Genomic DNA, 23,658 nt, shown 5'->3' with positions numbered 1-23,658 from the left:
TCAGGTGCACCTTAGGGGAAATTACTTTTCATGCTGACAAAACCTCCCATCCCATCACTTCTAGTTGCGGCCATGTGTGCGAGGAGGCTGCTGCCCAAGCAGGCAGAAGAGCAGAAAGCCCCTCCTGCTCCCATGGGATGAAGGAGCCTTGGGAATGAGGGGGCTGCCTGGGCACTGCTCCCTGCTGAAGCAGTTCCCAGTATTGAGCTACTCGGGGACACAGGGAAAAAAAAAAAAAAGCAGCACAATACAATATGCATGATTTTTTAATCTGGGCTATGATGTTCTGGACATCATTAAGACAATTTCAGTACAAGGCAGAGTTGTGTCTGTCACACGTGGCATACATCTTCAATGTACACGTTTTGCACAAATCCTTGAGCTCTGCATGCAAATTCAAGACTTTTTCAAGGCTACAAAAAATAACCCCTTTATTATTTTGGAGGAACCAGATGAGCATTTTTGTTTTTAACAGCCATTAACAAAAAAAATACCAAAGCGAGATATCAGATTGAATCAGCTACTGAAATGTGATAGCCCAAGAGCACCCACAGGCAGCATTAATGACCTCACTCAGTCACCGCACATCTCTGTTCTGAGACAAAAAAGGAATTGACGCGAAAATGCTCCAACATATGAGGCAATTATAAATACATAGCACATGTACTTCAAATAAATCACTCAGAGAAAACAACAGATTGGTAAAAATAGTCCTATGAAGGTTCTACTTCTTGAAGAAAAATCTCAGTCAATCACGACAATTAAAATCCTTACAAGAAAAGGGAAACAAGACAAAAACAATCACTGATGACACTTTTTAATTTAATACAACCAGTTACTTTTCCAAAGTAACTTGCAAAACCAGCAGAGAGAACAAGAGGATAGGCAGGTTTCATATTTACAGTAATTCAAAAGTAATAGTGTAAAAGTTTAACTCAAATAGCTGTAACAGGAACATGGAAATGTACAAAGAATAATTTTTAGAACCTTATTAGATTTTTTTATATTATCTTCTTAACTAGTAAAAAGAATCTGTTGCATTTTTTACTGTTTAAGTCACTTGATTCTAATTCACCAACTTCTTCTCAAAATGACTTGTGATAACAGAAGAAACCACTTTTTTTCTATTTGTAAACAACAGAAACATTTGCTTTTGTTTTTTTCAGATATTACAGAAGTGGCACAGCCAAGTTAACACTAATGTTCTACTCTTTACCATTAAATTAAAAAATAGTTGGGCAAAGGGGGGAAAAACCAGATCAAGTTAGTGTAATCATTCAGTAGGATTCTGGATGACAATCAGGAAGTAGTCCTTATCTGGAATGGAAAAGAAAAAGAATATTCTTTCATTGCTGGTATTTGTTCACAGCCAAAGAAAAACATTCCTGCATTTAGCAAAAGTAACTTTCAGCATTTTTCCATATCCCACCAATATGCAGTTGGAACTACTGAGTTTTGACATTTATCGTCAATGAGCAGAACATGTTTGACATGTCAGAGCACTTATTTCAACTTTTAGAAAGGAGAAGTCTCAACTTCAGAAACTTCATGTTCACAAGCCATTTGAAGGTAACTTAACGTGTGCCTAAGGAATAACCGTAACTAGCAAATAAAATAATTTAGCTAAAATAGGTGTTACAAGCTAATGATTTTCCATATCTCACAGGCAGACTGCTAGGCTGAAGCAGTTATAGATGTATTTGTTCTGGAGCAATGGTTATTCCTCTGATCTTCTTCCATATGGAAAGCTGCATATTGGAAGCTGCACCAGCATAAACCCCACAGCCTCTCATTCTCAAGTGCTGCCTTCTCCCCACGGAGCAGCCTGACGGAGCTGCAGTCCTCTTCTTTGCCCCCCCATCAGCACAATCCCACAACAGAGCAGATGCAGTATGAAAGGAACAAAGCTGCATTCTTGCCACATTAATGAGCCACACTCATTTCATTGCTTCCCATTTCATAATTTGATGAAATACTGAGAGCACTGATTTACTGATTTCATAATTTAATTAAATACTGAGGGCACCTCCTGAAGAAAAGGCAGCTATGCTCCATGACTCAGGAGTACACCTGTCCCATGCTACCTTCCCTCTTTTAAGCCAAAGCGGCGGGATGTGTCTCACAGCCAGCATGCTGGGATGGGTGTGCTCGGCTGTTTGGGAGCGACAGGCAGGGCAGGGGTGTTGCACCGTACATGCAGCAGGGATGAGACCCAACCCTTGCTGCTGGGGATAACATGGCACAGAACCTCTGGTTGAGAATTAAGGGGATGAATGGCAAAGCAGATGTCATCAGGGGGTTCTACTACTGACTGTCCATCCAGGCATGGATGAGCCCTATAGGCAATAGGGGGAAATCTTGCGATCAGTTGACCTTGTCCTTATGGGAGACTTCAACTTCCCATACAAACTGAGAAGCAAGTCTGGGACATTCCTAAAGCATGTTAAAGATAACTTCCTGCCACAAGTACTGTGTGAGCCAAGTTGGAAAGGACAACAGGGAAGGCCTTATGGGAACTGTGACAGTATGTGGGCTGTCTTTGCCATAGTGTTCATGAATTAGGTGAATCCAAAATTTTTGCTGTAATGAAGTAAAAGGTCGGCAGAGTTGCCAGCCTGGACTTTAAGAGAGCAGACTTGAAGTTCCTCCAGGCACTAGTTAGTAATGCCTGTTAGTAGCACATTCCCCAGGAATGTGCTTCAGTGGGGTTAGGTGTCCATGAGAGCTGGTCGCTTTTTAAGAACCACCTTTTAAAAGCCCAGAAGCAGGCAATCCCATTGTGTCACGTCAAGTAAGGGGGGCAGAAGACTTGGCTGAACAGGGAACTCCTCTTGGAAGTTGGGCAGAAAAAGAAAATACATGACCACTGGAAGCATAGTTAGGCTTCACAGTGAGATGACAAAGCTGCAGTTCAAAACTACAGGGAGAAAAACGAGAAAAGCCAAAGCTCTGCCTGGGTTGATGCTGGACAGCATGGTGTGAAACAACAAAATAGGCTTTTTTAAGAATATCAACAGCAAGAGGAATCTAAGGAAAACATTGTACTAATACTTGATGATGATGATCACCTAAACTAGTAAGAATGATGGAAAAGGTGGAGGCATCTAATGCCTTTTTTGCCTCTGTCTTTGATAGTAATGATACACCTTAGACTCACCAGCTGATACAACTGGTCCCTTACAATTTCACAGAATCACAGAATTTCTAGGTTGGAAGAGACCTCAAGATCATCAAGTCCAACCTCTGACCTAACGCTAGCAGTCCCCACTAAACCATATCCCTAAGCTCTACATCTAAACGTCTTTTGAAGACTTCCAGGGATGGTGACTCCACCACTTCCCTGGGCAGCCTGTTCCAATGCCTCACGACCCTTTCAGTAAAGAAGTTCTTCCTAACATCTAACCTAAAACTCCCCTGGCGCAACTTAAGCCCATTCCCCCTCGTCCTGTCACCAGGCAGGTGGGAGAACAGGCCAACCCCCACCTCGCTACAGCCTCCCTTGAGGTACCTATAGAGAGCGATAAGGTCGCCCCTGAGCCTCCTCTTCTCCAGGCTGAACAAGCCCAGCTCCCTCAGCCGCTCCTCGTAGGACTTGTTCTCCAGGCCCCTCACCAGCTTCGTCGCCCTTCTCTGGACCCGCTCAAGCACCTCCACGTCCTTCTTGTAGCGAGGGGCCCAAAACTGAACACAGTACTCGAGGTGCGGCCTCACCAGAGCCGAGTACAGGGGGACGATCACCTCCCTAGCCCTGCTGGTCACACTGTTCCTGATACAAGCCAGGATGCCGTTGGCCTTCTTGGCCACCTGAGCACACTGCTGGCTCATATTCAGCCAACTAGTATTATATTTCAGTACTATATTTCAGTACTCGAGTCCATGGGGCTTGACAGGATTCACCCCACAGTGCTGAAGGAATTAGTCAACATTATAGCTGGACCCCTTCCAACAATTTACCAAAGGCTGTGGGAACCAGCGGAGATCCCTGCTGACTGGAAGGTAGCCAATGTCACACACATCTACAAGGGCATGAGAGAAGACCCAGGAAGCAACAGCCTGTCAGTGTAACTGGTGGTCCCCAGGGCTCATTTCTAGGGCTAGGCCTGTTCAGCATCTTTATCAGTGATAAACAGGCAGGAGTGGGACACATTCTCAGCAAGTTTGGTGATGGCACTGAACTGGGAGGTGCTGCTGACTCCCTGCAGACGCCTTGCACAGGGATCTGGATAGATGGGAGCACTGGGCAGTCAACAAAGGGAAAGGCCGGGTGCTGCCCCTGGGACAGAGCAGTGCCGGACACGGGCACAGCCTGGGAGATGCATGGCTGGAGAGCAGCTCAGCAGGATGGGGCCTGGGGGTGCTGGGGACAGCAGCTCAGCACGAGGCCTCGCAGCCAAGGGGGAAAAAAAAATGCATTTTGGGGTGCATTAAACACAGCACAGCCAGCCGGACAAATGAGGTGATTGTCTGTTTTCTGTTGGTGGGGCCTTGCCTGGAATACTGTGTGCAGTTCTGGGCCCCACAGTGTGAAGAAGATGTTAAGGTCCTTAAAAGTGTCCAGAGGAGGGCAACAAAGCTGGAAAAAGGGCTGGAAGGCCTGTCCTGTGAGGAGAGGCTGAGTGCACCTTGGTGGTCCAGTCTGGAAGAAAGTAGGCCAATAGGCGCTCTCTGCAGCTTCCCAAGGAGACGCTGATCCCTGCCCCCTGGGGACCGATGGCAGGATGTGCTGGAAGGGCACAGAGCTGTGCCAGGGGAGGGTCCGACCTGGCATTGGGAAAATATTCTGGACTGTGAGGGTGGTCAAAGGTTGGAAGAGGCTTTCTAGCAAGGTTGTTGATGCCCAGTGCCTGTCAGTGTTCAAGAGGCATTCGGATAATGCCCTCGACAACATGCTTTAGCTTTTGGATAGCCCTGAAGAAGTCAGGCAGTTGGATTCAGAGATCTTTGTAGATACCTTCCAACTGAACAATTCTAATTCAGAATTCTTGATCAGAATATCTATTAGACTGGTTTGTTTTATTGCTCAGTCACTGCTGAACTGAAATTGCTCTCAAATTTAAAAAAATATTCCTTTCTGGTTCTCATGGTTTCATATTGAAAAACACAAAGCATGAGAAGCTCCAAGCTGTTTTGCATGCTCCGAAATGCTATTTAATCCTTTCTACTGTTATGAAAATGAAATGAAAACTTATTTCCCACCTTAAAATATTAAAAAGCAAACTTAGGGTCAATGATAAAAGTCTTCAACTGAAGAAAGTAAACAAACCCTTTGGAATAGAGTAGAGTATATATTATAAAGAACAGCAGCATGCAGAACTCATTTCTCAGGCTCAGACTCTACACCACAAAACAAGCAACACCGAACTATGGCAAATCCCACAAGAAAAGCATTCTGCTGGATTCTCTGATGCCTGAGTTCACCCCACTCACTCTTACCTGGTGCAACCATGATTTCATTTTTCTTGGAGCGAATCCGCAAGAATGTGAGGTCATTTTGGGGATCAATGTCTCGCACAGTGCTCCTTGCCTTCATGATGAAACTGTGCATTAGGCCCGCATATTGAATCGTTGTGGAGTTGTCCATAGTACTTTTTATAGGAATACCTGCAAGAAGCCACCACAGGGACAGCAAGGGTCAGTAACAGAACTCCAGAATTACCTCTCCTTTGGGTATCACCATGTCCAATTGTTGCGGCCATTGAACCTATGCATGTGTTACAGCTGTAACAAGGCAACGGGATTAGGAGTGTTCTTTTTAAGGTTTAAAAGAAGAATGTGAACAGAAATAAGATGTGCAGAGGCTACATTCTGTAACCATGGCTGCAGATGAAAAGTACTGTTTACCTCTAGTCGTATCAGTGATTTACTTTTGCTTTTTCAGTTATTCACTTGAGGTGTAAAATTAGAAATAAATAAAAACAAAACCAAGTATTTTAGGGGGAGAGTGGAAATATCAACATTTCAAGTTTGTTTCCTGATGGGGAACAGCTCATCTTTTCAGACAGATTCCTGAATATCACAGCTAAACTACAGTCACATAAGCTAGGCTGGGATAGGCGTTGATTCTAGAGAACGTGAGTAGCTGCATCCCACAGATACAAAGCTGAAGCTTTTAGGCACAACCATAACAGCTCATGCAGTCCTGCAAGGTTCAACTGCTGTGCACCAGCCAAGAATGCAGACACAATGCACACTGTTTGGCCAGAGCCTTCCCTCCTTTATGCTGCTGCCACCCATCAGATGCATTTCCTCATAAAAAGCCAGCCAAAAATCCAGCTCAAATATCAAAAAGTTGATGCAATAGCCTACTACCAAATACTATCATGGCAGAAAAACCACAGCAGGTGTATGTTCAAGTAAGCATACTTCAGCCTGAAGAGCACAAACCATTATTAATCATCATGAAAAAGCAGCAAGCAGGAGCACAAACTGTATAACCAAGGGCTAAGTATGCACCGGTCCAATCTTCGGTATATTCACAGATAGCTGCTACTCGTCATTTTTTCTAAGGATTACTTCTAAGAAATATTCATTTTAAATTGATACTCGCATGATTTTAACAAGCTGGGCTGCCCACAGTGTATTTGGAGTGCTCTGAACAAGTCTGCTGCATTCCACCCTTCAGTGGCTCCAAAAAGAGGCAACTAGCTTATGAGTCCCATGAGGCCATCAGCAGGAGACAGCAGCTGTGCTCCTCATGTCTGCCAAGGCATTCTGGACATGGACAGCAGCAACATTTCAGATGTGATGAGAACTTGCAGTGCTACCCATAAAAGTGTCTCAAAAAGGTGAGGCTCTGACAGACCAGTCCCCAACACTGGCATGGCATGTACAAGATTTTGTGATTTCAGCTTCATTTATCTCCTGAAATAATAAAGCGAGCTTGCAGAAAACCAGAAAAGGAAATTCATTTTCTCTTGTAGCCAGTTATCTACTTTGACTACAGTAAAGTGCAAAGGTGAGACTTTAACTGCAAGTAGTACAACCAGTGGTCCTTAAACTACATGCTCAGAATAAGTTAAAACCTCAGGAAGCAGACTGACACAATACCTTCAGAATTAACAACAATGATTCCTTGCACTCCTTTTTGGCTCTGAATTCGCTTCAGTGTTTCTTCCACCTCAGCCTGCAAAAACAAAGCACAAATCAAAAGATCACAGCTTCTGTTTGGCTTAAACTAATGCTTTGTAATAACAAGTCTGAAAGTAAAACCGCCCAAATATAATTCAAACAGGCACTACCTACACCTCTCTATAAAGCAAAGTGTGCTTTGGTACTACCTTTTCTGCATGACCTTATCAGTTGCTTTCCATCTGTCTTCACTCATTTGTGATTATGATAGTGTTTATATAAACTTGAACTCCCTTCTAATCTTTCTCTCCCTCCTCAACCTCATAGCTGGAAGTTGGCTCAGTCTGTGACAGTTTAGGTGCCAAGCAAAAACCATGTATGAAAACACACATGGAACGTATGAACAAACCACAAAAATACATATCCTAAGTAAAAGACTACCTTCCCATTTATTATATGAATGCTAAGAGCAATTGAAAATCAGAAAAGTGAAAGGAAAAAGAACAATGCTATGCATTTGCAATTATGATTCGTGCTAGTATAGCTATCACCGATTTACTACTTTGGAAAACCAACTTAAAAAAAAAAAAAAAAAAGGCAAGGCATTAGTTCCACTGCCTTCTCTGTAAAAATCACCATCAACTTCAGGAGAGCTTTCAGCCCATTCTGCACATCTTACACTGCTACAAGCCATCAATCCAAACCTGTCTGTGGGCTCTCCAGCACAACCCTAAGATCTGACCACTATAGCATTTCACAGCTGGGTGAATCCCCTTCAAAAGGCATTTGTTATATCTGATTCTCACTAAAGGAAACAGAGGCATGCAGCATCTTTCAGATCCTGAAAGAAGCAATTCAGATCAGAAGAAAAGGGTAATCTAAGCTCAGGGTAAAGGTGAGATCCACACAGGACACTTGGCCAAGATGCCACATTTGTTAGGCACTGCAAGGAACCCTCTCTCCACCTCCACCCTCTGTCAAACCAACCACTTATTCTATCACAAGACAGCTTCTGCTTCGGAGCTCTTGGCAACCTTTCTGCAGGGTCTGCTAGCATATGTAGTTAAGACAACCCCCTGCTACAAGCGTGGTACCACTGGAATATGTCTTCACAAAGAGGTTTTTTGTCACATACTTGAGAGAAACATTTGAGTTTAATCACTTTGACAAAGCCCTTGGTAATTTTTGAATGCCAGACTGTTTCCACATAGAAGACAATGAAAGAGGAAAAAAAACCTACAATGTGCACAAATGCTGAGCGATATATGGTGGCACACTGCTCAGTTTGAAATAATTTTCTGATTTCTTACTAGCTGGATTCCAAGTCCTAATTAATCAAATACTTCATCAGGCCTTAACATGCCTATTTGGATGCAAACAAGCATCCCGACAGAACTGTACCCATGTGTGGTGGTTTTACTCGGGCAGGTGACCAAGCTCCACCGCACCTGCTCTCTCACTCCCCCTCTTCAAAGAGGAACAGGGAGAAAATACGATGAAAAGTGCTCAAGGGTTGAGATAAGGACAAGGAGATTGCACAGTAATTATCGTGACGGGCAAAACAGACTCAGCACATGGAGATAGTAAGATTTATTGCTTATTACTAGCAAGCTAGAGAAGCGAGAAACAAAGGAAAGAAACCAAAAGCACCTTCCGCCCCAACCACCCTCTTCCACCTCTTCCCCCCCACCACCACCCCAAGCAGCGCAGAAGAACGGGGGTTATGGTCAGTCCATAGTGCTTCTTCTCCACCTCTCCTTCTCAGTCATTCTCTTCCCCTGTGCTGTGGGGTCCCACCCACGGGATGCAGTCCTTGCTGAACTGATCCGGCATGGTCTTCCCACAGGCAGCAGCTCCTCCAGAACTGTTCCAGATATGGGTCCGTACCACGGGGTCCATCCCTCAGGAGCAAACTGCTCCAACCTGGATCCTCCACAGGCAGCAGCTCCTGCCAGATCACCTGCTCCTGCGTGGGCTCCTCTCCACAGGCTACAGGTCCAGCCCAGAATCTACTCCAGCAGGGATCTTCTACAGGCCACAGCCTCCATTGGTGCAGGTCCACCTGCTCCTGTGTGGTCTCCTCCGCGGGCTGCAGTGTGGAACCCTGCTCCACTGTGGTACTCCTTGGGCTTCAGGGGGACAGCCTGCTTCACCATGGTCCTCACAGCAGAGGACTTCTGCTCTGGCACCTCTCCCCTTCCTCCTTCCCTGATTTTGGCACCTGCAAGGCTGTTTCTCACCCCTCACTCTCCCAGCTGCTGTGCGGCACAGCGTTTTTTTTTTCCTGTCTTAAATGTGCTCTCACAGAGGTGCAAAACAACATCGCTTATTGGCTCAGCTCTGGTCAGCAGTGGGGCCCTTACCAAACACGGGCCTTACCAAACAGCTTCTAGATCCTTCTCACAGAAGCCACCCCTATGGCCCCCTGCTACCAAAACCTTGCCACGTAAACCTACTACGCCATGTTGAAATTCTTCTAACAACCAGCAGATAACCTAACTCACTGAGGGGTGAACTGCTCTAGCAGCTTGATGCTGACCAAGTGCTCTTACTGCCTGACACATGGGAGCCCTGGTGACACACAGGAGCCTCGGGGCTCACCCAGCTCCACTCACCACAGCTACAGAGGCACTACCCAGAAATAAAAAAAAAAAAAATTGTTGAACTTGTTAACCAAACAAAAACTTCATCTTAATAAAGGACCAAAAAACTACAAGAGACTGTACACGGGAAAGCAGAGATGCACTGGGGAGGAGAATAAAACCCCTTCCTGCCAGCAACCAGCTCATACAAACGCTCAACTGTCTGTACAGTGGCAGCCTTCATCCCCCCGGAGGTCCAGGAGGCCTTAACTCCCACGCTCACCTAACAAAGGCGTCTTAACAGCACACACCAGTTTTCTATCTACCATCGACGCCAGTATTTGTTCCTTTAAAAGTTTCCCACGCACGGTGTGGGGTTTTATTACCGTCAGCTACCTGGCCACACGTTTCACCAGGAAACAGCCTTTTGTGCGGTTACAGCAAAACAAACAAGCTCCGGGTTCTGTGGAACACGAGACCGAAGAAGCCGGCGGCCTTCACGCAGGCCGATTCGCCTTCCCCAGCCGCCCCAGCCTCAGGACCGCACGGCCCTGAGCCCTGAGCCCCGAGCCCCACCGGCCCGGCCCGGCCCGGCCCGGCCCAGCGGAAGCCCCAGGACGCTCCCCGGGCTCCCCAGCCGCGGCCCGGCCTAAGCGCGCCCCCCCCCCCGCTGCCTCACCCACCATCGCGAGCCGCCGCCACCGCCCCGTCGCCAGTCACGGCCTTGCGCGCATGCGCGCCCCGCTCGACCAATCCGCGGCACTTCACCGGCGGCAGGGCCGGGCCACGCGCGTGCGCGGCCCCTGGGCCGGTGCGGCGGTGACGGCACCACCGGGCGGGGAAGTGGCCTCAGGGAGGCGCAGCCGGCCCCGGCATACCCTGAGGAAAAACCAACAGAAAAAAAAAAAAAAAAAAAAAAAAAAAAAACACGGCGGGGATTGGCGTAGCAGAAGGCCGGCCCTTCAGCAGGCCGGGCGGCAGGCGTCGCAAAGCTCCTCCCGCCGCAGGGCCCCTCAGCGCGACCCCTGCCCCCTGCCCCGACCTGGAGCCGGCACCAGCGACCCTGAGAGGGTCACGGAGCTGGGAAGTGACCGAACGCCACGACCAAGTTGTGTGGTTATAGCAACGCTGAACGGTGGCTTTTCTCCACTCCAAAAATAAATAAATAAACAAATAAATCATGAAATAGTGAAAATAACATCACAGCTGTACTAACTTAACCTCCCCCATAGCACTACCGAAGTTGGGGTTGATGCAATTTGTTAGTATGTTTTTAAGCGATCATATCCAGATTTTGTACAGTAGGGATCACTGTCCCTACTGTACAAAAAATGGCACTTCCTATTGTAAACATTTACCAGGCACAGAAAAACATAACAGGGACGAATTGCTGCTAACAAAGTTTTATTTATTAAGGCTGTATGAAGATGTGGGAAAGCAAGTGAGAGGGGGAATTAGGAGAATCTTTTCAAATAGAGCACTGACAGTTTTAAACTAGTGAATACTACTTACTGTCTTTGCTGACTATGGTGCAAATTACTTAAAAATAAGAAGCCCTGGGCCCCTTACCAAGGTTAGTCTCTTGATAAGAGTGTGAGCCTATCTTAAGAAACTGGTCCTGCAGATGGACAAGAGCCAAGGAGCGACTGAATCTGGTCAACTAGCAGTGACAAGGAAGAGTCACCAACCTTCATCCCCACGACGCCCAATGACCACCAGGTAACACTGCTCAAGTGCAGATAGGAGGAGCTTATGGAAGTGACTTACTGAACTAATTTTAATCTGAAGCAGGGACAGGTTAGGCATATGTATAGGTGCATTGTGAAACTTTATGCACATGTAACTCTTTACTGCATATAACCGTGGCAAGTTGTTGTGTCGCGTGCCTACAATTTTGGTGGGACTACCCCCCATGCTGCCCAGCACTGAATAAACATACCTACTTTACAATCTTACTGATTGTGGAGTCCGTTTTCCGCAAGTCACAGGCAGAGTGAAAACCCAATGGAAAAGACCATAGCAAGGCAGGTTACCTCCAGTGTGGTAGGATCAGTTGAGGAACATTCGAACAAATTGGACATAAACGAGTTCATGGGATCTGAGAGGATGTACCTAAAAGCACAAGTTGCTGCAAGGCAAATCTCCATTACCTGCCATGCAGATAATCTGCATGGTGATCAGGAAGGGCTCCCGAGGACAGGAAGAATGCAACTGTCACTTCTGCCTTCAAGAGGAGGGATCCAGGGAAGGAGAGGCTTGCCTGTCTCAGTGCAGTCCCTGGAAGATCAGGGAACACCTCCTCATAGAAGCCATTTCCAAAAACATTATGGAAAACACGATGATTGGGAACAGTCAGCGTGGATTTGCAAAGAGGAAATCACTCCTTACTGATGCAATAACCTTCAACAACGAGGTGACCAGCTCGGTGGGGGAAGGAAACAGCAGTGAATGTTGTTTCTCTCTACTTAAGTAAGGCTTTCAGCACTGTCTCATGTAATGTGGGCAAGCTGATGAAATACCAACTAAATTAGAGAGAGGGCTGTGAGGTGGGCTGGGAAGTGCTGTGACCAGTGGCACAGCTGGAAGCCAGTCACTAGTGGGATGCCCCAAGGGCAATACTGGTGAGGGACTGTTTAATCCCTTCACCAGTGAGCAGGAAATGGGACAGAGTGTGCTCTCAGCAGCTCTGGAGATGTAAAACCGTGAGAAGGGGCCGATATACCAGGTGACTACATGACTGTGCAGTCATTCTAAGGAACCTTGAAAGGCTGGAGAAACAGGCAGAAGACAGAGATCTCTGAACACACAAAGCCAGCCTACACACCCACTCCTGCCCCCCAAGAGCAGACAGACAAGTTTATTTCCACACAGGTGCTTCGTAACACAGAAGGAATAACAAGACTACCATCTCTTTTAAGTAGTTTATAAAAGTATTTGACTTACTGAGATACTGTTACAGTTACCTGAGTATTTGAAATTACAATGCAAGGAAATTTCAACAATGACTTTCAGTACAGTATTTTACAATCCAGTGCTGCTGATTCCAGTTTATTTACTAGTTCACTAGAGCACATATACACAAACAATGATTTTTGGAGAAAATTAAGAGACACCACAAAAAAAGGAGGCTGGAGATGCCAAGACAACAATGAGCTGAGATTGCAAATTCAGTGCAGCATGTAATAGAAGCACAAACCGAAAATTTAGGCATTTTTTTTTGTTTTACTTTGAGTAATTTATTTAAAACAAAACAAAAAAAAAAACACAAGCAAACAGATTAAAAAATAATCTTCCATACTAGGTCAGATGAAGACATGACACATCTACTGTGTACTTCAATATACTAACATTTCTTGAGCTACCCAGAACAATGAGGCTTTGTTAATTTTTAGATCAGCCAGTCATCATTTAATTACCTTTCTCATATCATTATTATAAGGCAAAATTGTAAACAGAAGCTGTTTTAATACTTCATAATTGGGATCAATTGGCAGTTGCTTATGAATATACATTTGTTATATACTATGAATTTATGCAGCTCAGGCTGCTCAAGCAGTTGGAGTAATGAGAGACAAATTCATTAACCTCTGCTGAAAGTCCAATTTATAATTGTCTATTATCTGGGATACCAGACACTGTGGGCTTATTCACATGTTTCCACCAAATTCCCATAAAGAACAGAGAAGTGCACCAGCAGTTCATATTAACAGCTTTTTATTTCTACACAACATGCTGTGAAAAAAAAATTAACAGACTTGTTAGCATTTACAATGCTTACAAATAAAAATGTCTAAGTAGTCTCTACTTCCGGCTTCAGAAATACTGCCAATTAAACACAGTAGTAGACTTTAAATTTTGGCTAAATCCAATGTTTCACAGATATTTCCCCCCCCCCCCCCCAGCTGATTCTTTCTTTGCAGTATTTTAAAATAATTTCTGGTGCTTGGGATATCCAGCCCCCTTTCCCCCCTCCCTAATACAGCAGAAAAGACATATAAACATGCCATTTAAATTAAAGAAAGAAAAATGGAGCAAGTGGAATCCTGGACTGCAAAAATATATACAAGCATTTACCTTTTTCCTGAACTAAACATTTCAACCATAAAAATATTAAACAGCCATACCCTATAGAACTAGGGCTAAGGCTATTTCAATTATAACTATTCTTTATTTTAAAAATATAGGGCTGAAAGCCTTTTGGGTGATATTTATACATTAACAGCATTTCTAGGTTTCCTACACAAATCATGAAGTGTTATGCAGAACAAAAACTATTTTTAATCTTGTATTATCTTGCTTAATTTAATCTCTCTTGTAAATATGTTAGATAACTAGATTTCAGTGTAAGAATTAACATAAACAGAATATTTATAAGGCTTTTTTCTCCTTATGAGCTGTATGCTGTAAAATATCCATCAAATGTTTTGAAGTTGGCAGATTTTCCTGCTAGTAAAACCACAAAGCCAGGTTAGTTCTCTCCATCAGTGAAAATGTAAAAGTGGGTGATTCCTGTACCATCAGAAACTCTTTTCTGTTGCTTTTATTAGAATATGCATAACAAAATTCACTCTAAGGTCTAATTCTGCTTTCCAAGCAGGTTGTATCACTTTGACCTGAAAATCTTGAGTCAGTAGTATCTTAGGTTTTCTTACGCCTGAATCATTTTTTCCATCTTGTAGTTTATACAGAAGGGACAGCAGGAAAGAAATACTCTTTGTGAGACTGGAAGTTCAATTTTACTGTTCCCCATTGTCCTGTTTCAGCTCCAGTTTATAGAAGCATCTTAAAAACAGCTGCTGTCCCAACGCTTTGAGCTACTGTTATGCTTTAACTTGTGCTACATGGTATGTCGAGTGTCATGTTTCTTACTATGGCTAACAGCTTGTCTCATTGAAGTTTGCTTTCCTCACTTCAGATAAGGAAAGAGCCAACCATACCCAAAAAGTGCATTCAGTCTAAAGGAGCAGTAAAATGTTTTTGTAAACCAGAAGAGAATTGAACATTGACAGATTCTAAAAGGAAGAAAAAGATGTTATTAATCCAGTAAGAACTTGCTACAAAAGCTACTAGCTATGTAAGCATCTTAGGGTGACCTAGCTTAAAAACCTCCCCCAGAAACTTCAATTCTAATTGAATTGTTTTCTGATGCTCCAACATTTCAAAAATCTGTAATCCACATATGAACTTTCTAGTCCTCTTAGTCTTAGCCAATATTGCATTAGTTCATCACCATTTAAATCCAGTTCCTTTGTACCTCTTCCTGAGAACCCAATGAAGTCTTCAGAGAAAAATGCTTGCAACATGTAAGAATAACACTTAGTATAATGTCCATTAACACTTTTGACAAGAAATATCAGTCTGCAAACAGGAATCTAAATGGAATCAGTGCAATCCCAGGTGGTCTTGTCTTTTGCAAAACAAGTGAAGTACCACAGTGTTAATACAGTTTTAAAAGTTAGTTGTTTTACACAGAAAAAAGTCAGAATTCTTCTGAGGGCACACAGAAACATTACAGCAACTTTGGGCAGGCAACTATTTTGCTGAAATTAGCAGGATTGTGAACAAACAAACAAACAAACAAAAAAAAAAGCAAAGCTATGCCTCAGATCTGTGCCACAGTTTGAAATTCCCTTAACAGCAGTCTGAGTCCAACTGGCATGTGAGCAGACTCCAGGCAGGGAAAAAAACAGTCCAGCCACTTGAGTTACAAAAAAGAGCTTAAGCAATAAATTTGCTCACAGTAGGCAGAGGATGGTTAAGAGTTGGCTCTGGTAACATTGCTGTAAAGAGGTTACGATGCTGCTGCAGCATTGCAGCTACCAATGAACTTCCCAGTGCATCAGTAGCAAAATATGCTACTAAAAAGGAAAGACAAAACTATTTTAAAAAAATCTGTCAGTCATTAAGGACACATTCTAAGGAATGAATGAGCGCCCAAAGCTGTATTAAATTTCTACTTAGGTCATAATTAATTTGTAGCTGTATCTGATTGCTCTTTTGATCTCTGAAAGTGCTCAGCAGAAATCCAGAGTTAACATGGATAAAACCTCAGGATAACACCCATTTACTTACACGCTAGTATCATTAAATAAATCCAAGTCATGTCTACTTTACAATGAAGTGTGCAACAAGCAGAAGAAGTGAAGAACATACATCAAGTTCACGTTCTTCAAGGTGCAAATCTTAGCTATTCCTGCCCAAATCCTTCTGTTTCTTCAATTGCAAACAACAGCTTTTCCTTCAACTGCTCATAATTCTTATAGGGTGGAAGGTCTAAGCGATTGAAACTGAAAATAAAGAAAAACCTTAAGTACTTGAGAATAATTTAAACATCACCAAAAAAAATCCATTATGGATGTGTTAACTTTCCTGTGTAGATGGATACCTGGATTTACACCCGGTGATAAGCTGACTTCTGACACAAATTTATCTATTTATTAGAGCGAAAGTTAACATACAAGCACCTGTGTTCAACAGTAATAGCTTTCCAGAAATGCACTGTAATTGGTAAGAAATCTCAGTAAGTTTTATATTTGAAATGTTACGTTTGTATATTTTTACCAAGCACTAATGGAACTGAGTAGAAGCTATGTTTTTTTTTCGGGAAGAGGAAGTCTGAATGCGGCTATTTATTTCACTATCAAGATTGAGTGTGGTGATAATAGAAGATCAGTCCCAACTTCTTTAGAAAGTAATGTTTATTACTTTAGGTTTTCAGTAGTGTGCAAATCCATGGAATTTACAATGGAATCTAGTCCATGACACAAATCCGTTTTTCTGAAGCTTAACTATTATCCAACAACAAAGCTTATTGGCATAACTTGGTGTTTGCGGTCACACAGTCCATTTAAGTATATTACCTATTTACTAAAATCTCAAAATAAGATTGCCATCAGCAGACACAGAGCCATAGTAGCATTTTGTTTTATGTACTTACCAGGTATGACTTCTAGGTAACCAGTTTTCCTTTCCAACTTTTTCAATACAAAATTTTTGTGGTCCATTGCTCCCTGTAACAAATTGAAATAAAACTGCCATAGGTCTAGCTGCCTTTGCATCATCAGTAGGTAACAGATGACAACACAGCATGAAAGACTTGAAGGCAAGATACCATTATTTAAACCGAACAAAGACATCTGTCTTTCACTATACAACTCTGTCCAGATTAAAGCATGCATCTGGTGAAATGAATAAATTTGAAGTGATGCTGAAAGAGACACAATCAGAATCACAGAATGGATGAGGTTGGAAGCAACCTGGTTGGAAGCCATCTGATCGAACTCCCCTGCTTAAGCAGGTAGTCCTAGAAGCAGGTTGCCCAGGACCATGTCCAGATCATGTATCATATCAATCATACAATAGATATTAATTTTCCTTCCATCCATTTTTCTCTCATAGTCTAGTATATTCAGGACTTAAAAACAGTATTCAACATATATTCAATATAAAATTCATAAAGAACATCCTTAAACATGTAGCTTGATCCTTTTCAAAAATGCTTTGTGTGTGTTGTTATGCATACCCATGAGGTCAGCAAATCCTCCCACTGGTAATCTGCATGTTCCAGTAACAAACTGCAGAAGTCTCATTCTCTTCTCATTATCTATTTCTTTCACAAACTGAAAAATAATTGAAATAAACATTGATGTATTATTTAGTATTCATATATTCACATCATCATCCATAGTTTAGCAAATTGCACAGATGTTACAAATACGTAGATTAGCTGTAGATTTGTATTTACACATGACAAATCTGTTCAGTAATTCTGACTAGTGCTAACTAAGCTGTTGCTGTGCTCTGCTGTGTTTTGTTCTTCTGAAAAAAGTCTACGGACCTGCCAGAACCATAATATCTGTCTGCTGGTCCTGGTATAATGCCGGTAGATAGTATGCCTCTGCCAGTCATTCAGATCAATTTCTTGCATTCCACATAGAAGCACCTTCAGGGGAGAAAAAGGGAAATAAACATTAAACTACAAGCTATCACTTGCTTCTACAGCAAAAGAGATCAACTCCATTGTACTTAAAAGCATCTGCAATGACAGTATACTCAATTTTAAACCATTTTTAAACTTCCACAGCACATAATAATGACTGCTCACAAAGAACATTTGGAGAGGCCACAAGATAGAAATCAATACATTCATGAAAAATGGAATAGCTGTTTGCATTTAGATGTTCAAACCAGGAACACATACTTGATCACTGCCCAACAATATGATTCTGTGCTAGAAATAGGATGTTTTCCTTCAAAAACTATAATAAGGTATAATTTTGAGAGATCAAAAGCATCTAAAGCCTGATGCACTCTATCATCCATTACATATCTGGTTCTAATACTGTTTCTGTCAAGTTACTCATTCTTCAGACACAGGCAAATCAAATTTTTGAGGATTACAAAAGCACTTAGTCAAAAAAAATTCTACAGGCAGAATCTTAGCCTTTAGAAATGTGTAAGAAAGCTGCAAAGACGAAAGTGAAGAACACACTAACCAAATATTACTCCATAAAGTTTCCTTCAAACACCCTATAAAACAGAACTGTCAGCCTTAGTGAAGCTTGTTCTTCAGACAATGACTAACATTCTGGTATTATGTGTAAAAAACTAGATCTAGCAATACCCAAACAATCCTTTACCTCCAGTTCCTTAGCATCAAAATACTGCAAATACTGTTGTGGCAAAATTTCATTGAAGCCTTCAAAGAAAGCCTGTGTCTGTTCTTCAACACCCCGGGAAAGTCGCCATTCTGCTACTAGCCTGTAAAATAGGATACAGAAAGATAACTTGATCTGGCCTATGCTAACTCAAGTTTACATCTTTTTTTAGCCTACTGAAATGAACTGTAAGCTATGTTAAAAAAAAAAAAAAAAAAAAAAAAAAAGTGAAGTCTGGAAAGTTCTGGGGATAGAGCATTCTATAATTTTATTTGCAACCTTCACTGCGCAAACAGTTTGTTGTTGTTGTTTGGTTGTTTGTTTTTTAATTAAAACCCTACAATTCCAAACACTCTGCTATAGAAAGTGCTTTAGGCTCAAAGAGGAGGCAGTATCTATTCACTGATTATATTAATGGGAGCACAGCAGTCCCTAAGTATTTGGAGAAAGAAAAAAAATGCAGAGCTGTGTACATCTAATATTCTCCCCAGAAATCTCAGTCATTATCAATGAAAAGGTAAAAACTAGGTTACGTTGTACTGGTGAAGATAAGTAGGACTGCTAGCTTACCAAGAAACGACTATGTCCATTTGGAAAGTTCCATATTTGTTTCTGTTAATCATGAAACTTTGCTCTGTGGCAGAAACTCCACTCTCCATTAATAAAAGGGTGAAAAGCAGGCAGGAGACCCGAAGAACCTGAACCCAGGGAGAAGCAGATATTATGCTGAATTCAAGCCTAACCTGTCAGGAGAACTGGAACCTAAAGGGGAGATGAAAACTTTGGGGGGACTTAAAGCAGGACCCAGAGTAAGACAGAAGAATATGACTTAAGCTGGAATCTGAGATCTCCCTGGGTTCCTGGAAATTAGGAGAGAATGGTTTTCTGCAGATACTCCCTATTTTGTACCCCAATATTAGCATTTTGGGAAACTGCAAAATGCCATTATGTTTCTTCTGCAAATATTATCATTTCTGTGAAATGCTTTCAGATTAGTCATGTGACAAAAACAAATTCTACTGCTTTATTCCTTCCCCCACCCCCAAAAAAGTGTTCGCAAAACATATTAAAAGAAATAGGAAAATTCTATGATTCAATTTATTTTCTACCTGTGATGTGAGATGGTATTGTTTTGTGTTGTTGTTGTTTTTGAAGCCTCAAAGCAGAGCTTATGTACTGCTACACAATGAGGATATTTTGAGACAAGAAAGGGATATTTTGAGACAAATCAACTCATTGTTCTTTTTTTTTTTTTAAAAAAAAAAAAAAAAAACAAAACTCTTTTAGGTTCCTTCCCTCTCAATCTATTGCTTATTGCTTTAAAACGTTCTGGTACTGCAGTCCTAATCCTTCATCGATGCAATGACATGTACTGTCATAATTCATAACAATCTGGTTAGGAATGCTAAGACCTAATTATACTATAAGGCCAGTTCAGATGAAACTAGTAGCAATCCTATGTATCTTTAAAAACTAAGGTTCATCACAAAAGATTCCAAAAATTTTCTTCTGTTTAAAACAAGCAAAAAAATGACTGGGAAGAATTATCAGCAGAGAATTATTATGAAGCCACACAAATCAAATAATAAATGCATGCAGTAATCTGGTAAAATACCCGAAGTTCACATTTCTTGTCATGATGTTCTGATAAATTTAATCATCTCTAGGAGGTAAAAAAGTAAAGCTTCTACTAAGTGTAACCTTTTTGGAAAGTGGATTTTAAAAAATTATTTCTATCAGTAGTTTTCTTTCAAATATGAAATCCAAACAATTGCCACTTGTTGCCAACATCAGCAATTATTCATAGATAGAATTTCAATAGTGCTTCTGATTACATAGTTTGATGGTATTGCTAGAACTGAAGAAAGAAAATGACATAAGACTATTTTAAAATTTTCATTTATTCTTACCTAATATATTCTTCTTTATTTTCTTCTGTCACTAGAATGTTACTACCATTTGGCTTCAAATCATGGCTTTTGATTTCACCTAGGATTTCTTTATCAACTGAGAAAAACATTTCCAAGCCACATTCTTCAATATCATTCTCTCTGTATGAAAGAAAATGTAATTTTAAATAACTGGGTAAGAACTATGTACTCAGGAGAGGGGATGGGTATGAAGAACCTTAAGCATTTTTTTTTTTAATTGTTTGGAGTTCAAGAATCAAGCTAAGGAAATGTTACTTACACAATAATTGTGATTTTGCAAGACTTACTGACTTCATTTCACTGATGTGCATACATGAGTAACCAACTCAATAAACCCCTCAAATTACAAAGTTAAATTTAATAAAAGCGTAGGTAGCCACCACAAAGAAGCCATCTGAAACCCTCACTTACAGAGTGAGATGTAATGGTTGTTCTTGTCACTAAGTTTTGAGTGTTCTAGTTCTTTACTTCAGATATAAGTTTCTCCTGTCTTTGACAAAATTGCCTTGTTAGGGACTGCTGGTACCCAAAACTTATCCTGGTTGGAAAGCTCACAAGAGCAATCAACTGAACGGTATCTGGCACACTTTGAAGTAAAGATGAAGGAGAAAAAAATAGTCTGCAGTGTCTGCAAGTGCCATTATACTGCCATAGAGAAGCCTAATATTAATATTCAGAAGCTTCTGTGCTCTCTTATGGACCACTGTAAGTGTAACACACGCACCTAAAGAACCGTGTGAAGAACAAATATAACACGCCTCTGCAGTATTGAAAGACCTTTCAAATATCAGGTCTAAAAAAACACATTCCTTTGTGATGTACAAAGGATAGTGCTGAGTAAGTGCCCAGCTTACGTGTTGTCAAATGCAAAGATGTGTCTGTGTCTGCAGATAATGGCTTAAAAACAATACCCTTCTACTCTAGACTTTCCACACAAAATTAATGGGCTGATACTGTTCACAAGGTAAATGTTACACGTGACTGAATTGTAATGAGTTGCACAAGATCATTCACCAGTAATAGCTTCGCCCATGATTAAAGACCAATTAACGCAAATTTCTTTCCAGTAACCCGCTCTTTTCACTATCACATTTACTTGTTTTCTAAAAGTCAGTAAATCACAGGATGACAAAAAACACTCTTCTTCTAAAGAAAATAAAAAACACGCACCTTCTGACTACAAAACGGATTACAAGATTCGTGTAATATAAGTACAGGTATCCAGCCCTACAACTTTCAAGTCTCAAATTCACAGTATCTTTACTCAGATATCCACTACTGACATTTCCTACTAGAATGTTTGTTACACCTTTAGTAGCAAATCATTCAGTACAGAACATACTACTCATCAAAGACTCATCAAAATGCTTATCTTACGTTGTAAACATCTGAAACGTCTCATCACTTCCTCATTATCCAAGATAATGCTTCCAAGATTCACCACTACAGGAAATGACATTCTTGTCTTTTATATTTATTTCAGCTTTTAAAAACAAACTATCCCCATCTTTATGAAGTCCTCAAGGCTTTTCTAATCTACTTTGTGTATGATTCTTGACTAATGTATGCTGTATCTCTCTAGACACGTAACAAAGACTAAATTTTCTGCTAAATTTCCTTATAGCAGAAACCAAAAAAAAAGTTTAAATTGACTATCCATCTCTTCTAAGCACCCCCCCCCACATACTTTTTTTTTTTAAAAATACTCTCGGGAAAAGAAAATAACCAGTTACTGAAACAAATGGTGCACAACCACCATAGATTACAATGTCTTGAAATCTTGCTATTATAAAAGAAGTACCAAATTACCTTGAATGGAAAGGTTTTGTTTTTGTTTTTGTTTTGTTTTGTTTTTAATTATAACTTAAAATAGTTTTAATGCATTTCTAAAATAATGAAATTTCTGGTCTATAAACTCCAGAACCTATTTACTTTCTGCTCTCTAGAGAGGAATCTGTAAAGGAGTGGAGAAGGAGGACTCAACAGGATTATGAATGTAGAGCTTACAGATGACTGACAATGCATACATGGAAGGCCCTATGTAGAAATGGTCTTAAATCATCCAGGTTGGAGCAAAAAAAACAATAGCAGCTATGAAAATGTATGAGAATTAACTTTAAATCTTTTACTTTAACTCCTTAGATGAATTTCAGGTATGACTGACAGAAGAGTTATGTGACAGTATATAAGTTACATTTGCTAACTCCAAATTATTGTAGCACTATACTGTGTTTTCTAATTAAACCAGATATTGAAAGGATTTATTGCTATTTTTTTTAATTGGTTATTTAAAAAGTTTCAGTGGAATTTACTTGAGTCATTTTATTTGTAACTTTGTGCACGAGTACCACATTTGTATAATGTCTAGCAAGATTTATTCAAAAAATAGTAAAAATGGAATGCACGATACTGCGCAGAATATTCAGTGACCTAAAAATGCAATTAATTTTTGCATTATCAAATCATTTGTGTATCTAATATTCCATTAAAATTCCAATACTACTTTGTAATTGACATACTCTACTGGTCAGTTTGTTAGTAGTAGTAGTTTTACACTTACTTTCTGGCATAAGTGAAAAACAAAAACATTTTATTGCTATTTCAAGAACAAAATCAAGACGAACTCACTTTACCCAGATGAGAGAGTTGTAAAACTCTGGGTCAACAGATTCTAAATCCTTGAGTCCTACTGGCTTGTTTAGGATACGCTTATAGAACGGCAGAGAGAAACCAGTGTCAATGAATTTCCCATGGAATAAAGCCTGAAGAACATGAAAATAGACAAAAAATAATGCAAAGGATGATTGATTACTCAATATGACAACATTTGTACAGCGTACCAATGGAGCTTGATGCCCAAAGAATTAAAGTAAGATATATCATAACTGTAAATATGCTTTATCTATTTATACATAATAAAAACTATGTATGCTGATGAAAATTTCAGCTCAAAGATGAAGTGTTTAGTAATCCATTTGATGGTACGAAGGGCTACGCAGATGGTGAGGGGTCTGGAGGGGAATATGTATGAAAAGCAGCTGAAGTCAGCAGTTTGTTGAGCCTGGAGAAGAGGAGACTGATGGGAAGCCTCAGCACAGTCCACAGCTTCCTCACAAGGGGAGCAGAGGGGCAGGCGCTAATCTCTGCTCTCTGGTAATTAGTGACAGGAACCAATAGAACCGAATGGAGCTACAACAGGGGAGGTTCAGGTTGGGTATCAGGAAAAGGTTCTTCACCAAGAGGGTGGTTGGGCAGTGGAACAGGCTCCCCAGGGCACTGAACCTGCCAGAGTTCAAGAACCATTTAGACAACGCTCTCTGACACATGGTCTGATATATGGGTGGTCTTTGGGGACCCAGGAGTTGGACTCAATGATCTTTGTGGGTCCCCTCCAACTCTTGATATTCTATGATTCTATAG

At 41.1% G+C, this 23,658-nt stretch overlaps 2 protein-coding genes across 3 annotated transcripts in view; both read right to left on the bottom strand.

Moving 5' to 3' along the window:
• Nucleotides 1–248: 248 nt before the first annotated feature.
• DYNLRB1 (dynein light chain roadblock-type 1) lies at nucleotides 249–10,412 on the bottom strand. The gene is made up of 4 exons (XM_032198287.1): nucleotides 10,334–10,412; nucleotides 7,048–7,123; nucleotides 5,434–5,601; nucleotides 249–1,317 (listed from the first exon to the last, which is right to left on the bottom strand). The coding sequence occupies exons 1-4, from the start codon at nucleotides 10,334–10,336 to the stop codon at nucleotides 1,274–1,276; spliced, it is 291 nt and encodes a 96-aa protein (XP_032054178.1). The 5' UTR covers nucleotides 10,337–10,412; the 3' UTR covers nucleotides 249–1,273.
• Nucleotides 10,413–13,592: 3,180 nt separating this feature from the next.
• ITCH (itchy E3 ubiquitin protein ligase) overlaps nucleotides 13,593–23,658 on the bottom strand; it is a 63,546-nt gene continuing 53,480 nt past the window's right edge. For both annotated transcript variants that reach the window (XM_032198258.1, XM_032198259.1), the window contains exons 18-24: nucleotides 22,867–23,000; nucleotides 20,218–20,358; nucleotides 18,290–18,410; nucleotides 17,488–17,592; nucleotides 17,173–17,269; nucleotides 16,588–16,660; nucleotides 13,593–15,937 (exon numbers count right to left, since the gene is read on the bottom strand). In XM_032198258.1, coding sequence (XP_032054149.1) covers nucleotides 15,838–15,937; nucleotides 16,588–16,660; nucleotides 17,173–17,269; nucleotides 17,488–17,592; nucleotides 18,290–18,410; nucleotides 20,218–20,358; nucleotides 22,867–23,000 — 771 coding nt within the window. In that variant the 3' untranslated portion in view covers nucleotides 13,593–15,837. The remainder of the gene's footprint in view (nucleotides 15,938–16,587; nucleotides 16,661–17,172; nucleotides 17,270–17,487; nucleotides 17,593–18,289; nucleotides 18,411–20,217; nucleotides 20,359–22,866; nucleotides 23,001–23,658) is intronic.

Source organism: Aythya fuligula, chromosome 16, assembly GCF_009819795.1.
Source record: "Aythya fuligula isolate bAytFul2 chromosome 16, bAytFul2.pri, whole genome shotgun sequence".
In the NCBI taxonomy this organism is placed as follows: domain Eukaryota; kingdom Metazoa; phylum Chordata; class Aves; order Anseriformes; family Anatidae; genus Aythya; species Aythya fuligula.
Note: the sequence above shows the minus strand (reverse complement) of the source record. Positions and strands in the feature narration are given on the sequence as shown.

Bases quoted from the DNA above. Each gene is read 5' to 3' on its own strand.
- DYNLRB1 (XM_032198287.1), bottom strand. The intron at 5,602-7,047 runs GTATTGTGTCAG...GGCTTCTTGCAG, and splicing joins CATTGTTGTTAATTCTGAAG to GTATTCCTATAAAAAGTACT. The intron at 1,318-5,433 runs GTAAGAGTGAGT...TTTCCATTCCAG, and splicing joins TGAAATCATGGTTGCACCAG to ATAAGGACTACTTCCTGATT.